The following is a 17183-nucleotide window of genomic DNA, read 5'->3' on the forward strand; positions in this document are numbered from 1 at the left end:
CTGCGCACTCCTCCACAAATGCAAGGTTTCTAATGGTCTGAAGGAGTATATGGGTAAAGTGCTCAACATTAGTAGGCTGTAGCTCTTGCTGAGAGCAAGGATTTGGGTAACAGGGTCATGCTTGTTCAAATGGCAAGAGAACCTAAAAGATAATTTATTTTATCTAGGGGCACAGCCTCTTCAAAGGATGCTAAAAGTGCAGCACAAACAAATTGGCCAAATTAAAATGGCAAGCCATGCAGAAAATCCCTTAATGTCCAAAAAGGTGAGCCAGCTGCCTGAAAATGTAGAAGTGGGCTAAAACAATCTGTGGAGATTGTGAGAGAAAAATACAGTATTGGATATGTGTTCAATGAACTTCACCGCAGGTGTAAGAGTATGTTGATTCACATGGTTCATCACAAATTATTAGCAATTGAAACTAATGAATACGCTTTTTTGTCTTATTAAATGACCAGACGTGTGAATGTAGGCCAATGATGAAGGGTACTAGTGCCATCTTGTGTAATATCTAGTTACTCTACCATATCAATAATTGTGATTTAAGGATCTTAAAGAATGTTTTATTAAATACCTCAAGTTTAAGTAGAGCATACCTTCGCCTTTTGATATTAAAATGTTATAAAGCGTTTTCATTGCTTTTAATGATTTCTAAGCGGAACCCATGCAAACTCCTAGATTGTGCACGGAACAGTTTTTGTGTGACATCAAAATGGCTGCGCACTAGAAAGTGGTCCAATCGTTTTAATAACATACGAAGGGTCATGCTGTCTCCGTTTGTACAGAAACAATAACAACTATAATTTGTCACCAAAATTAAAGGTATTTTGTACCGCTGTCAAATGGCTTTGTTCAGTGATGTTTGCCGCGGTGTTCGCACGTTGTTGGGTCAATGTCAGCGATCTGCGGCCACAGCTGCGTGGATTCACTGTCAATCATGTAAGTAACATAACTAAAGCCTTCAACTATATCTATTTACTCTCTGCTGCAGGGTGTGTTTAATTAAAACGGGCGACAGAAAGATTATAGCTGTTGATTAGTAGACACAAAATCTGCTTTATAAAAAAATTTTTTTTCCTCCCAGAAAACGAACTATTTTGTACCTAAAATAAATGAAATAAGAAACGAGAACGGCTGATTTACTGTGTAAACCTAAAGACAGATGGGGATTTTGATTCAACCCAGTGACTCGAATCTCGAGTCTGTTCATCAAAAAGATTTCAGCAGTTTACTTTTATTATAATTTGACATGATATAACTTCCATTTCAGTTTCAGTGGTCATTTTGATAATTTCCTTGATTAAGAATTTAATATAAATTGATTATTTTTCATTAGAATTAATAATTTTACTTATTTTGCATTGAAAAGCTCCGTTATTTATTTTTCTCCACAAATTTGAGCAAATACAACAGCATGGCATGTTTAAAAACCTCTAGAACACAATGTGTATATAATGCGTCTCTTTCCAACAGCTTGGAAATATAGTCAGACAGCACCTGAGCCGGAACCAGTGATTAGAGATAATGAAGCCATCGATAAAACATTTGTTAACCGAAACCCAAGAAACCTGGAACAGATGGCCCTGGCAGTGAAGGACCGAGGCTGGGCTACAGTGTGGCCCTCCAGACAATATTATCACAGGTTGGTATGCATTGTGAGGACTGGAACTAGATGTGAATAATAAAACATCTACAAACAGCATCTTAAAAGCCTTTTCCAGATACAAACACAAATGTACACTGTACATGAATATTGAACTGATGCTATTTTGTTCTTCACCGTTCCTTCCTCAGGTTGGTGTTCAGGCGCACACAGCATCACATCACAGCTGAGGTGTTCTCCGGTGACTCTGTAGATCCTGTGCTGTCCTGCTCCACGAAGGAGTGGGCATTGAAGCGTGAGCTGGGCTCCACACGGTCTGTAGCAGCTTGTCGTGCCGTAGGTGAGGTGCTTGCTCAGCGGTGTCGGGACGCAGGGATCACAAGGATTGTTTATCGAGAGGTACCGTGGAAGTTTCGCTCGGGGTCGGTGAGTTCTCTTTTCTTTTCGTTCTTTGAGGACTACACATTAATGGGCAGTTTATCGTGTAAATTTATAGATTAATTTGTGTATGTTTTTTCCCCTACTGCAGAATCAGACATTCTGGACAGCACTGAAAGAGGGCGGCATCATGCTTAGTGAACAAAGACAAAAATTCATTTAAGTTGCAGCATCACTTTTTTACCATTATTATTGTTATGAAATGTGGCTTTTGTCTGTAAATATAAATATTCTCATATTCAAACTGTGTATTCATTGAGTTGGTTACATAGGTGTCCTCAACACGTTATACCTGTTTGATTATTGGGTTTTAAATCTTCGGGTTGACAGTGAATTGATTCAGTGGTTTTCAGTTTGTTTCTAAAGTGCTGTTTGTAATTATATAAGGTTCTTAAAATGCTTTTACTGATGCATTTCAGACAAAAACAATGACAAAAAAACTTCAGGCCACTGCAAATAATACTACTGTGCAAACTACTTTTTTCTATCAAATATATGCAGCCTTAATGAGCTGCAGAGACTCTTAATGGCCCTGCTTTGGTGCTTTATTAAAATACATATTTTCAAATTTGTATACAAGTTATTTGTCATATTTCTGGATAGATACAGTTGTATTGGGCTTAGTTTTAGTCCACCACTCCTAGATTATTGCTTAGCTACAATTTATGACCTGTTTGTCTGGCCAAATAACTACAAGTATAGCTCTATAAAGCTTAGTTGCTATTATTAGAATTTTAGTAAAGACATTTCCAGTAATATATGTAAAGCACTAGTATATGAATGTGAACTTTCTACACACTTTTACAGTAGCATTATTAAGAATAGGAATATCTTACAACGTAAAACAATCATGAATTACAATCATTGAAACTGTTTTAGTTTCCTTTAGACATTTCTCAAGCCACCTTTATAAATTCATTTAAATTTTTTCATAGCACAGACAACAATGTATATCAAATTAAAAAGATATAAGTTCAGATCAGTCATAAATAGAAAAAGCATTACCCTGTCTTGATATTTAACGATACCAACAATGGAAAATCTAGTTACATCAGAATAAAATGTTATAAACCGTTTTCGAAGTCGATAAGGCATGGCACATTATACATAAGATGAGGAAAATCAGCATTTTGAAGGCTGTAGGTCATTATCTATCGCTAATACATAATTTAAAACATTCTCATGTGGAAAAGAACTACAAAACCAGCGGCGCCTCAATACAAGGAACATTCGACAACATAACTTTGGTTTCACAACATTGGCACTTTGTGCAATGACAGTTTACACATTTCAACGTTTTACAGCAGATTGTATACAGGACTCATGCTTCACAAAAAGGCTTACATACAGTACAAACAGCATGCATACAGACTTGAGATATCATGCAAAGACACAAATCAACCACCCCTGTAGCTAAAGACACGTAATATGTAGGAGTTAGCTGTGTTAGTTTTAACTGCACGAATATTAAAACCAACGAATGTAGTTATTGTGGTCCACCTCTATCAACTAAAGGCACTGAACCATGCAGAATGATTGAAACCGCAGAGAAGGTTAAATAACTGGCACACTTTTTTTTTCTAAAGAAAAGATATTCTTCTCAGGTTTTGTTTCCTGCATACTGTAAAGGTTAAAAACAAATATTAAACAACGCCTGCTTAATATGAAAATAGCTCCAAGTGTTAAAAACCTATGATATAGCATGAGTAACTACATCACTGTCTAGAAACTGCACAACCGTTCAAAAGTTTGGAGTCACCAAGGCTGCATTTATCTGATAAAAAAAAAAAACTTAAAAAAAAAAAAAAAACAGTAATATTATGTGTAATATTATTGCATATTATAACAGGTTTTTCATTTATAAAATAAAAGTAATTTACATCTGTAATGCCAAAGGTACATTTTCAACAGCCCATTGAACCGATCTTTAATCTCACATTATCCTTTAGAAATTGTAATATGCGGATTTGGTGCTCAAAATCATTTCTTATTATCATTAATGTTGAGAACAGTTGTGCTAACATTTTTTTTGGTAACTGATTTTTTTTTAAATAGAAAAACAAAAACAAAATTTAAACAAAAAAAAAGTTATAAACATAATTTTCGATCAATTCAATGCGTCCTTGCTGAATAAAAAGCACAGATTTCTTAATGACCCCAGATTTTTGAATGGTAGTGTACATGAAATTTAAGTTTAAATCCTTGATTGCTTCCTCTTCACTTTTTCACTCACTGATCTCTACGGAGGCAGCATAAAGCTTCACATTCTTGGAGAAGAAACAGCTATAAAGTAGATTATTGCATAGGACTCCTAAAATGTGTCAATCACACTCTTATTAATTTATTAAAAACAACATGAAACAACGCTATAGAGAGAAATAGTTCATGGTTCTGTATAATAATGACATGAGAGATAACAGCCAGAGAAACACTCCACTCACACTATAATACCATATTAAAATCTGTGAAGTAAACTGAATTGTATGGCTCAGTATGAAGGTGCAAAAGGACACAGATATTTCAAAAGGCACAATGTGACATTTTGAATGATAGTGCTCTGAGGAAAACAGTTCCTTTAACAATACTCACTTGACAAGGGGTGGCTGAAAGAAACCGGCCATTATAGATCATTATTATTATTATTATTATTTTTCAACAATCCACCTAAAACTGACCACAGTTTAAGAGTTTTGGGCTAGATGGACAGGCAAGAGAAAATCTGTGAGACATCCATTGATATGTAACCATGTGCTTTCATGTGTTGAATATTAAATATAGTAAAATTACCTAATAAAGCATCTATATGAATAAATTCCTTAATTTTATTCTGCAATGACTTTTCATAGAACTTGAAATGATACAATCAGGAGGATAAGACTTGTGCAAGAGTTTCCCTATGGGTGTTCTTTTTCCTCACCTTTTCCTCACTTTTTTATTCCCCCCTCTCCAGATTTCCTAACACGGCCCTTTTTTAAAGTGCTTCAGAGACCAGCTTCATCCTGGCTGCTGTTCTGTGCCTGTCTGCTGCTCGGCTCAGGAGAAACATCAACATGCGCTCTCTGATGAGTCAAGCTTCTTTTTCCGTGACTCCGTCTATGTTGCGCAGGAGACAGACCTGCATTGATCTGAACAACAGGAATTCTTCAGTTAAAGCTTGTTTTTATGTGCTTTATTAATCAGTTTTGCAAATACTTTCTTCTCACTTCATCGATCCCTCGGTCATCATCGTCAAGCTGAATAGACTGCATTAGAGAGAACAAATCCATCCTGCCACTTCTGCAGGGGCTAGTCGACACCTAGCAAACATAAAAAAAAAAATCCTTCATGAAAACCCCAACCATTATTTAAGACAAAACCCTGCATCCTGAAAAACTGAAATTCAGCTAAATTTAACTTTTTATTACTGAATTTGATTATGAGGTATTCGAAAAAAATCTATAAAAACTTTCCATCCTGTACAGTCAGGATTAGAAATAAAATAATTCATACCGTCAGAATAACTCAAATATATGGAAGTCATCTGAGAATTGAAACAAAAGTTGTAACGCGGCTCAGAAAAAGATAGGCATCGTGTCCTTGTGGCAGGTTTTTAAGGGATAATTCAAGACCTCTTCACCTTGCAAATGATTATCAAAAGTAATAAAAATGCAATGAAATGCATGATATTGTGAGAAAGTGTGATGTGCTAGAGGAAAACATGCACTATTTTTTTGGAATCAGGACCCCAGAAGTACTAAGAAACAATTTGACTAGCAAATATGATGCAGGATTGTGCAATAGTAAAGAAAACCACATTAACATCTGGAAGGACTTTAAAAAAGTTACATGTAATGAATTTAAATTGGTGGCCTCTGAGTGCTCGAACCTTATCACTTTCTTGTACTGTAATAAGTGGGTTGGATGTAGCTGTATCTGCCCCATACGCGTCAGGAACACTCTCATCCAACTGCTCATCAAAGGTCTGAGAATGACAGAGGCATAGAAATAAACATACTTTTTGGTAAAACCAATTTGGAAATTAAAGAGAAACTGAGTAGCATGAAAATGGCATGTTACAGGACTTTTTCTTACATCTCTTTCCTCCTCCTCGTTACTGCTTTCCTCTTCTAGGCTTACTAAGTCCTCCTCTTCTTCCTCTTTCTGTTCATGTTCACTCCCTGCAGCTGCTTCATCGTGGACAGATGGCTGACGGATGTCTGGCTTGGACTTCTTCCTCCAGAGGTCACTGTGGCGCTGTTTACTGCATGACACAATGCACCGTTTGGAATGAAATTCAGTTTTATTACTGAATATATATATATATATATATATATATATATATATATATATATATATATATATATATAAGAGATGGGCATAGATTATTTTTTTTCATCTAGATTAATCTTACTGATCTTGAAATTAATCTAGATTAATCTAAATTAAAATGGCTCATTCGAATTCTGACGAAAGCATTCAGAATATGTGTTACCCAAATAAAATTGACGAACAGTAAGTTTTTGAGAAGGGGTTTATCAAGCTAGGTGGTGCATTAGAAAAGGGGCTCATCTCCTGTTTCCAAAATACATCACAAAGTGCTTGAAAAAAGCTGTAAACTAATTCCACATTGCACAAGGTGCAATCAACCTTACGCCTGTTTCACACCAATGTTTACGTTTTTTTCAAGTTTGTAGGTGTCAAGGTACAGCAACCAAATAATTAAATGTAAAATAGCACTGGATAGTCTTCAATGTAAAAATGAAATATACAATGAAAGCTACATTTATTCAGACACCATCAACATTTGAGAATAGATTAACGGCGATATTTTTTTTTATCGCCAGATAAGAGTCTCGCCTTAATGCAGCACGTTAACGCCGATAACGGCCCACCACTAATATATATATGTACCTAATTCTCTGAGTGGTTTCAATTTATCACTGATAAATATGTAGCCTTTTCTGTCCCATTTTGTGTAAAAATGTCTTGATATCCCAACTAAATGTTTCAAGAAAGAGACTGCAGCTGAAATTAATTCCGATACATTTTTGCAAATCTGTCTTCTGCATACAATATGCTGCATAAAGCCTCTGCAAATACCAAATTGTGTCTAATAAAATGCATATTTTATACATATATCGGAAGTCTATTATTTAATATACAGTTTATGCTGCAGCTGATCAATCAGAATATAGGATTTCAGAAAGCTGTTTAATGTATACACTATCGTTCAATTAAATTCAGTAGTGATATTTCTTTTGAAATAAATTAATATTTTTGTTTTGATTAATTCAGTGTGACCTTGCTGAAAAAAAGCCACAGTGAAAACATTTAGAATGTTACAAAAGATTTCTACTTTAAATTTTAGAAATTAACCATCAGTTTTCAACATCAATAATAAGAAATGTCTCAAGCAGTAAATAGCACATAAGGACCATGTGACAATAAAGACTATAGTAATGACTGCTAAAAAGCTTTGCCATCACAGAAGTAAATTACATTTCAAAATATATTAAAACAGCTCTTTTATATTGCAATAATAAGTTTTGATCAAACAAATGTAGCCTTGGTAAGCATAAGAGACTTCTTTCAGAATCCCAAACTTACATGGCTGTGACGGTTTGAGATAAGTTTGTTTATCTGCACTATTCAGTTCCCTTATGTACACACGGTTGAACAACAATAATCCAGACCCGACTTGTTTGTACCTGAACATCTATTGAGATACTACACAAGTGGGAAAATGTCAGTTTTCCTGTGTGAATGCTTGTTTGTTCAAGTATGAAGTACACCACCATTATGAGAGTGTAAGTCACCTGGCATTGAGGATGCCGCTGTATGTATGCAGCTGTTTGAGGAAACCTTCATTGGGCTGCACTATAGGCCGTCTTTCTCTCACGTGGTGGAGGGCCTGCTCTAATGTCCAGCCCTGCTGCTTCATCAGGTAAGCAATTACTGTGGAGGCAGAGCGAGAGACGCCCATCTTACAATGGACCAGTATGGCCTGTCCACGCTTCCTGTATTATCATCAGTACAAAACAATGACATGATATATTAGAATGAGACAGAGCACAGAGACATACGCAAATATATTTCATAAGTAGTTAAGTATTAAACACTGCATGTGTGCCTTAATATAAACTAATGCATTTCACAGTCAGGGAAGGCAGACAGCAAACACAAAAACTAAATGCATGTCATCTATAGACCAAAATGAGGAAGAGGAGTGTGTGTGTGGGTTTGTGTGTGTTGAGCACCTCGCGTCACTGATGAACGTGTATGTGTTGGGCCAGTGTGAGAGTAGGTCGGTCGCCTCCACATCGTAAACTCTGATATTCATATAGGTGAAGGATTCTGGGAAAAAGTTGTCAATCTCCTTGGTAACGTTGAGGATGTAGCCCACACTGCCAAAAACCATAAAAATAAAATAAAAAATCTGCTGCAGAAAACGTTCATTTAAAAGGATAACTCAGTTATTTCAAATACATCCATTTGATCTTTGATTAAAATGATCCTGTATACTTGTTCTTCTGTAGTTCTTCAAAGTTGGCAGCATTCCATTCGGAACCCTTTGGGGGGAAAAGAGCGTCATAGATAAATGACTGTTTTTTCAACAGTACAGCAGACAAGGCGGAAGACAAATGTTAACAGTCACCAAGTAAAGGTAGTCCAAGATTCTGGAAGGTTTGTCCATCTGTGCCATCGTGACCATCATCTCATTGTCAATATACTCCTTGTAGTCTTTCATGTCGGTGCCTAATTTGGACTCCAGGGCTGTTCGCACCTACAAACACACAGAAAGAGTTACTGAAGCTCAACTGCATGGTGCTAGAAGCTCCTAGATCATTTGATTTGGGATACAAATAACATTAAATGGAAAGTCACATGATATACAGTGCTTACAAACATCAAATCAAGCATCTCACTACACGAATGCTGCTCATGTTCATACCACAAAGATTCTATGGATAAGACAACAAGCCCAGGCGCATTAACCTTAAGTAAGTTCTAGAAAAAGAGAGTCTTAAAAAGTAGCGTCTTCAGGCTCGACTGAATGACTGGGGTCAGTAAGTTTTGTTTGAAATAAATTAATAGATTCATTCAGCAGGGACACGTTACATTAATCAAAGTGACAGTTAAGACACTTATAATAATAATAATGATTTCTATTTCACAAGATGCTATTCTTTGGAATTTTCTAGAATGCTGAAAAAATGCATCTTGAGCACCAAATCAGCACACAAGAAAGATTTCTGAAGGATCATGTGAAACTGAAGTAATGCCCACTGAAAAATTCAGCTTTGCCAAGAATACAATTATATTTTAAAATATATTAAAACAGAATGCAGTTATTTAAAATGGTAGCAATATCACAATATTCATATTTTACTGTATTTTGTTAATAAATACAGCCATGGTGCCCATAAGAGAATTCTTTCAAAAATGAAAAAAAAAAAAAAAAAAAAAAAAGTTTTTAATTTTAGTGTACTTTGAATGACCTTAAAGGGGCCATAAACTAAATCCAGCCCACACTGTCTGAAAATAAGCTGCAAAAACATGCAAATTATGAAATGTTTTGCAGCATGTCACAATGCAATACTGGCTTTGAAAATGCCTGTTAGGGAAGGGTGGACACCAACATCACAACCATAAAAAAAAAAAAAAAACATTAAACAATCATAACATACTGTAAAAAAATAAAATAAAAACATTTGAAGGAAAAAGGAATTTTCTCTGGTCTGAATTTTAACAGGTGTTTTACCTGTATTTTGAAATTTGCACTCCATTGCATTGTGTTTTAGTCTGTAATGTCCGTAACATTTTTACAGTGCATTTTACATTTCCAGATGTTATTTACATACATAAGTCTTAAAGTAAACATTAAATTGTGTTCTAAACCATTTGACTTCTCTTAAATGCCCTATTTACACTCCAAAATAATAGTGTGAAACTTGATTTTATCCTTTAGGAAATAATTGGATCATAAAAAGTGGTCTATAGATGACTCGAGGGGAGAGCTTGGTGACGTTGTGGAAGATTGTTTGAAAAGCAGAGTAAAGCCTTACTCTCTTTCATTTTACCTGCTTAGAGGTAATGTTTTCCAAGTCCTCAGTCCTCATGATATCTCGTAGCTGGGTTTTGATCTCCCTCTCTACTGACTCCCGATTTGATGCCAATCGCCCTACAGTGTCCTTCCTGACTGACTCCAGGCCAGTCATGGCCGCCCATTCATTAAGGCAGTGCTGGTCAGATTCCACATTCTCTCTGTAATGTTGTGCCCACTCCAGTCCACAGCCAGGTATGACAGCCCCACGTACGGCCCGTTCACAGCAGCCATGCAGCGCCTGCAACACAGACCTTGAGCAAAGTGAGAGAGACAAGAGAGTGTTGTGAACAAGCAGTCGACAAACCACAAACACATTTACAAGTTAAATAGCTAATTTAGATGCTTTATGCAGATGTCTAATAGAGTGTGTGATGACTGACTAAAGACCAGAAGAAAGACAGTTTTATCGTCAATATCAGAATAATAAAACAAATGGCATGATAACTGTGTGCAGTTAAGTGTGTGCAGTTGCGAGACCAAAGTCACACTGTATGTCGTTTCTGTTTGAGGAAACTAGTCGTTTCCTCAGCATTTCCTGCTTTAAAACTTACCACAACGTCTGAATGGACACAGGCTTAAAGATTCGTGTCACTTCTGCAGATGTCACACTGAAACCTCTGTAAAAGAACAAGTGCAACATACTGTCAGAAAAGCAGAACTCTGTGGCTGAGGTTTCAACAGTGTACTAAGTTTTACAGAGCTACGCAAACAAACTCTAAAGTGGAAGATTTTCCATTTAAACCAAGCACAGGTCTATTTATTTGAAATGTTCCATTTTTTTGACATTTTATATTAAGTCCAGTTATATTGCTTAGTACTTTTAGTGTTTATGGTTTCCTGATTTTCTTTAAAAAAAAAAAAAATTATAAAAAAAAGCAAAGACTTTGTACTTAAGCTGTCTTCAATTTAAAAGCTATGTGAAATTTGACTTTGATGGACAGATAATGATATCAAGATTACTTTCATATTACTAAGATTAAACACTTTTGCTTTTCTTGCTTTCCCTGCTATTATCATCATCATATATTTGCACTTTATTAATTGATTTCTGGTCAGAATAAATCAGTTTTATGTTCTTACCCATCTCCATCTAGGTAAACCTGTGTGTCACTCCATATTGGCAAGACAAGTCCAATAGTGCACTCATTACTGAGGAAGAGAGAGAGAGAGAAAATTAGTGAGGGACGTTTCTTGACCGGCTGAAAAAAAAAACATAAAATGTTTAAAATATATTTTGAAAATGTCTCCGCATTTTTTGTCCATATACAAAAACTCAAAAGTTACCAACATTTTTCACATAAGAAATAAAGTAATACAGGTTTGGAGTGACATGAGGAGAAGTAAATTATATATATATATATATATATATATATATATATATATATATATATATATATATATATATATATATATATATATATATATATATATATATATATAAATTATTTTTGGGTGAATTATCCCTTTGAAACTGCTACTTAACATAAAAACCACATTTTCTAAATATCTGCACATTCCATTTCTAAAATAGCAGAATAAATACAGTCTCCTTGATTCAGCTGTGTTGTGAACAAATGTTATCAAAAATGCAATAGTATTTAGGCTGTAAGACAATAGGTATACAAACATTTAACACGCATGTCACACATACAATTTAATATTTCTCCGTTCATCACTAATGAAATCAAATCTGCTTATGATGACTTAAAGGGATGCTATTATGCTTTTCCACTTTTTCAACTTTAGTTTGTAATGTTGCAGTTTGAACATAAAAAAGGTCTGCAAAGTTACAAAGCTCAAAGTCCAATTCAAAAGAAGATATAAAAAAATAAATAAATAAATAAATAAAAAAACTGAACGACATCGTTTGGACTACAACGCATGTTTTCCGGGATTTCTGAGCTCACAAATATCGATGAATGGGATGAGACCTGGTTGAGCTGCACTAGAGAAGGCCATGAGTGTTATCACTATGCAGGAGACACACTAGCTTTCCCAAGGCAGACAAACTTAGAGTGGTTACAATCATCTAGGTTTAAATCACGCTCAAATTGATTTGATTTTGACGCAATATTTACAACTGAAGCTCGCAGCAGGCGACTATGGTAAGGGGCATGTCATTTCCCAACCAGGCACCGAGTACTGTCAATCATAGCACACACTGGCCCAGCTAACCAATCACAGCAAATTTCGTATTTCGGAAGGCGGGACTTCATTTGATACAGGAACTATTCGAGCTGTTGATGCCAGACAGGAGAGAGAGGTATTGTAATAATGTAAAATATGTGAAGAAATATTGTTTTTTGAACAACCTAGTATGAGATGCCGTTGTAGTACACAATCAAATCAAGACTTTGTAAAAGAGCATAACAGGACCCCTTTTAATAATTTAGTTTATATAGATGTGCTACCTGTTTGAGCCTGGGAAGTCTATGCCAAGTAGTAGACTCTCCTGTTTTTTGATAAGTGTGCCAACGATAAGCAAATACCTCACTCTGACTGGGCTCACTGACTCCAAACGCACAGCCTGAGGCAGGGAGAAAGAGACATTCAGTTATATTGCAAATGAATCAGACACAGAAGTCTGAGCTGGATTCATTAGGATAATTACAAATCCCTTAGCAATTATAATGAGATCTTTGCCATTATTATAATTCAAGAACAGCACCCATGCATGTTGTTCAACACAGTTTTTTTTTAAGCCACAGTAAGCTGAATTGTGTGTAACTGTATTCTTAAAGACAAAGCAAAGCTATTGTCATTTCTGCATAGCAGAAGATGGAACAAACTAAAGTGTCTCCAGAAACCACATTGCAGAACATGTGATGTTACATACGCAAAACATTGTCTCAATAAACCCAGGCAGCAAGTGCAAACACTTCCATAAATCTCACACAGACAATAAATAATGCAAATGCATGAGGTACATTCAGACCCATTCTTTTTCCAGTCATTTGTGATTATAACATTTATTTAGCAGAGGCTTTGTTTCAATTGTTTCATCAATCCTAAACAGTGAAAGGCAATGTAGTTAAACAAGAGTTGTTTGAGGAAATCCTAACCAGTTTGACTGTGTCCTCCGGTCGTAGTAACGAAATCATTGCATGCAAATGTCTGTGTTGAGTGTCAGAGGCTCGGCCTCCTTGTCTAGGACCTAGCAGAGAGGGTACGGTTTCTTCTTGCAATCCCTCCCTCTCTCCTTCTCCCACCAGGAGCACTGCCCCCTTAACCAGGGCAAAACTTTCTCTGGGGTGCGGAAATAAAAAACTTAATCAGTTACGCATTTCTGGAGGAAACACTATATAACTAAATTACACATGCATGATTGAAACTATCACAAACACTCACCTTTTCTGAAGTCTACCTCTTCTTGGAATAGGCTCATCCTTGAAAATAAAATTAAGCTGATTACAATTTATTGAATAAGAAGTTACAGGAAATTATATAAGATCTATAATTATTATAAGATCTGCCCAGCGAATGGTGATGTTAAAAATGGGTGGTGGGTGAATTGATTATGTGATGCAATTAATTGCAAACAGACTAGATTCTGCTCGACTCCTCTGGATCATCTGAATCAGTTAGTGCTATTTGCCAAAACATCTGAATAAAAACTTGCATCTGGGAAGAGCTTTTTAGCTTTTTTTTCTCACCCATAACTCACTCTGAGATGAGTGACTTGGTTAAAAAAAAAAAAACACTCATGAAAAAAGGAAACCTGTAAACACAATGACAAGGCTTTTGGAAAAAAATTGCCAACTGTAATGCAGTGACAGCATGATAAGACACTGAGGAAGCTCATACTAAAGACGACAAATAGAGTGAGAGAAAGACAGAGAGAAGGACACCAAAGAGGCTGTTATCAGTGCTTCTATGGAATGAAAGTGGAGACAGTAACATTACCTGTTATGTGACTGACGTGTCCCGACAGAGACAAGAAGAAAAGCAAGAGAGGGGGGTGGAGAGGAGGGGCAATGAGGTTTAAGGTTAAAGCTCTGGTGAGACTTTACTCAAAATAGTCTAAACATAGTGTTTTATTTGATACACAGTTTGCAATTCAATTTATCAGGCATTTTGGCTCTTTAGCAGAATCCTCACATAATTCGGGGGCTTTTTTCTGGAACAGCATGAAATTAATTATCAAATTCAGATTCACAGTAAAATTTGGAAAGCTATGGAGCACTAACAAATCATAGATAAACTTGTGTACAGAAAAAGGTGTAGAGTAAATGGACACACGTGGAGGGAGTGGGAGTAGGGTGAAAGAATGTGAGGAGAATTGCAACTGACACACACAAACAGTGCAGATTTTCTTCTGTAGCATTTTAGAAGTACATTTGTACATTTTCATTAGGCAAAATAAAACTCACCGGTGTTGTGCAAATAGACTGCGTTCTGTGCAAGGTCAGCAAAGCCATTCCACAGCCGGTTATCCTGCTTTAACACCAGCAGATGAGTCTGAGCAGCTCAACAGAATCCTTGCAAGTTTACTGGGTTGAGTAGGACAAAAAAATACAAATAAAAATACTATTAAATACACAGACTGATGAATGGTACTACATCTGAAAATGCAATACTTTATCAAGATGTTTAACTAGACTGAATTATTTCAGAGCAGTCTCAGAATCTGTTAATAACATCCAAAAATCCAATCGCCACCTATTTGTGCTTTTCACAAATAGGGTACAAAACAGGCCCTAAAAACTTAATAAATGATGTAATTTTATTTATAAAGTGGGAGAAAGGAGATGATTAACCTTCAGAGAGTGTTTATCATTAACCTCAGGTGGTCAAATAAAATTTTATAAGAGCAGTTTTATTTTCCATTCATTTTCTACAAGGTTTCACCATAGAAAGAAACTTATATTTAACACTACAACTTCTGTTCAAATTTCAAATTAATAATTAAAAACAGTTTCTGATCATAAATACTAATTTTAATTTTAAAAAATCAACTCTATTTCAAAAGTCATTTCAACTGACTGTCAAAATTATGACACTGCAGGATGAATTTAATTTATCGATAATTTCAGATCTAAGGTCAAAAGGTCAATGCATCCTGAAGTGGGATCAATTTTAATCTGATATAATTTATAACAATAATAGTAATAATAATAATAATAATAATAATGTAAAAAAAAATAGTGTATCAAGTATTTATAATGTGTAAAAACAAAATAAACTAAATGAATTCGTGCTTTTAATGTCTTAAAAGTCAAGGAACGCCAGAGTGTATCGTATTACATTAGTGTAACGTGCTATTAATTCAAAACACAAATCACGTAACGAAACAGATAACCGAAAATAAACGACCAAATGGTTCTGCGGTCTAAGATGGAGAGAGACATACCGTGTATTTCTTCGCCATATCCATGACACATTATAATAAAAAGCGTAACCGATCCCACATACTCTGAAATATCAGTAGATATCAAAATATGCGCTCGATGTGTTGAATACGTGCATGAGGCTGCGCGCGTCATGTTGATACGGTCTAAAATACCTCAGCTCAAGCATTTGCTCTTTTACAAGACAAACTTGCAATCTATGCATGTTAGCTTTTTCAGTTCAGTCGCGATAGAGTATTGCCACATACCTAATGTCCTGCTATTATGCCTGTAGGCTGAGGCTTTATGCTTATGAAGCTCCAACACAGCTGTTTTGACCAACAACAGACTCGAGCCTTGTCATTTCCAGTTCCTTAAGAAAAGCAAAGGAGGGCGGACTAAACATGGAGAGTTCGCTTACCTGATGCGCTGAAACGCTGTGAAAATGAAAAGGATTCCCTCCTAACTGAATCTTCCACGAGAAAATCGTGTTAGTTCTTTTGATCCTATGACCACAACTTTTGCATTGGTCCAAAATCCATTTAAAGGGGAAGGCAGACTACTATATCATGAAACCAGGAAGACTTATTCTCGGCCGAGAAAAGTAAATGTGCCCTTAAATGGAAGAGGCGGATCGGGAGTTATTCGTCTATTAAAGCGACAGAGACATACTATTTAGTTCATCGGAGGTTGAGTAACGTAATGCCTTGTCACATTAAAAATGCAACAAGGAACAGCAACAAGAAGTGTTTACATATCAATATTGTGTTCACACTAAGAACAAACGAAATGCATTTGCTTGCAATTGCACATGTTCCACTCAAAATGTCTGATGTGGCATTCTCTAATACTTTGTACATCAGTTATTTCCAGTCCTTGAATTTGATTGACATATTGATTTTTTTTTTTACATAGTTACGCCAGTAGGAGGCAACGAGTGACTAATCACGCTCTAAACACCGTCTAGACTCTAGTGTACAAATATTAAAAGTGTACCGAATGGATCCCTGCTAACACTTAACAGACGGATTCTACTTCATATACAAAACATATAACACGAGACTTTACAAACAGGGACACATTTCACACAACGAATGACGACGTTAGCACTATACTGTTTAAAGACACTGAACTCACATTTGAAGGTGTTTTCTGTAGCGTTACTGACGTCATTTACTACCACTCCGTCTGCGGCTCGAGCCACCGGGTAAACCCGCCCCATTCAGCATTCTACTGTTTGTTTTTTCCTCTGTTTAATAGGTTCATCAGGTACACGAAATGCACCTTTGATTGCAGTTTTCATTGTGAACACCCTACTCATGTTATATATATATATATATATATATATATATATATATATATATATATATATATATATATATATATATATACATACATACATACATACATATATATATATATATATATATATATATATATGCGTGTGTGTGTGTGTGTGTTTTCTGATTTTTTTTTTTTTTTTTAATCAAATGTAAACTCCTGTCCCAAGTTTTTGATTAAATAAACATTACTTACACACTATAAGTATTTATAAGTACATTTAGGTGAATTTACTATCATTTTCAGGTATTCTATTTACTTTGAGGTGCACGTGTGGGAACCTGTTTTTATAAAATCTATGGTGGGAACTCTTCAAATGTCCAGTAAGCTGAGAAAACAGTTTCGTCTCGGCCAAACACACTAACTAGCGGAAGTGTTTGTGGGCAGG

At 35.6% G+C, this 17183-nt stretch overlaps 2 protein-coding genes across 5 annotated transcripts; one reads left to right on the forward strand and one right to left on the reverse strand.

The window, feature by feature from the left end:
• The first annotated feature begins 681 nt into the window (after positions 1-681).
• Positions 682-2285, forward strand: LOC128027173 (39S ribosomal protein L18, mitochondrial). Its single transcript, XM_052614497.1, has 4 exons — positions 682-939; positions 1474-1642; positions 1795-2029; positions 2133-2285. Exons 1-4 carry the CDS (start codon positions 843-845, stop codon positions 2202-2204), a joined length of 573 nt encoding a protein of 190 aa, XP_052470457.1. The 5' UTR covers positions 682-842; the 3' UTR covers positions 2205-2285.
• Positions 2286-2914: 629 nt separating this feature from the next.
• LOC128027172 (protein phosphatase Slingshot homolog 3) lies at positions 2915-16611 on the reverse strand. 4 transcript variants are annotated; one of them, XM_052614496.1, is made up of 16 exons: positions 16592-16611; positions 14498-14617; positions 13476-13513; positions 13190-13373; positions 12539-12654; positions 11208-11276; positions 10679-10744; positions 10102-10378; positions 8676-8804; positions 8543-8589; positions 8278-8424; positions 7837-8037; positions 6113-6281; positions 5907-6002; positions 5245-5337; positions 2915-5166 (listed from the first exon to the last, which is right to left on the reverse strand). In XM_052614496.1, the coding sequence occupies exons 2-16, from the start codon at positions 14543-14545 to the stop codon at positions 5023-5025; spliced, it is 1824 nt and encodes a 607-aa protein (XP_052470456.1). In that variant the 5' UTR covers positions 14546-14617; positions 16592-16611; the 3' UTR covers positions 2915-5022. The 4 variants fall into 4 exon arrangements, with proteins under 4 accessions (XP_052470456.1, XP_052470453.1, XP_052470455.1 ...); XM_052614493.1 differs by lacking the exon at positions 16592-16611 and adding an exon at positions 15876-16049; XM_052614495.1 differs by lacking the exon at positions 16592-16611 and adding an exon at positions 15724-15871.
• Between the last annotated feature and the right edge of the window lie 572 nt (positions 16612-17183).

The sequence above is a fragment of the Carassius gibelio genome, chromosome A14 (genome assembly GCF_023724105.1).
Source record: "Carassius gibelio isolate Cgi1373 ecotype wild population from Czech Republic chromosome A14, carGib1.2-hapl.c, whole genome shotgun sequence".
NCBI classification, from domain to species: Eukaryota; Metazoa; Chordata; class Actinopteri; order Cypriniformes; family Cyprinidae; genus Carassius; species Carassius gibelio.

What these genes read in the sequence shown, in the direction of transcription:
- LOC128027172 (XM_052614496.1), bottom strand. Translation starts at nt 14,545, where the DNA reads ATGGCTTTGCTGACCTTGCACAGAACGCAGTCTATTTGCACAACACCG. An exon ending in CGGAGGACACAGTCAAACTG is followed by an intron (nt 12,655 to 13,189) that starts GTTAGGATTTCC and finishes TCCCTGCCTCAG; the next exon opens with GCTGTGCGTTTGGAGTCAGT. An exon ending in CAGTACAAGAAAGTGATAAG is followed by an intron (nt 5,338 to 5,906) that starts GTTCGAGCACTC and finishes TATGTTTGCTAG; the next exon opens with GTGTCGACTAGCCCCTGCAG.
- LOC128027173 (XM_052614497.1), top strand. Translation starts at nt 843, where the DNA reads ATGGCTTTGTTCAGTGATGTTTGCCGCGGTGTTCGCACGTTGTTGGGT. An exon ending in TCCAGACAATATTATCACAG is followed by an intron (nt 1,643 to 1,794) that starts GTTGGTATGCAT and finishes TTCCTTCCTCAG; the next exon opens with GTTGGTGTTCAGGCGCACAC. An exon ending in GGAAGTTTCGCTCGGGGTCG is followed by an intron (nt 2,030 to 2,132) that starts GTGAGTTCTCTT and finishes CCCCTACTGCAG; the next exon opens with AATCAGACATTCTGGACAGC.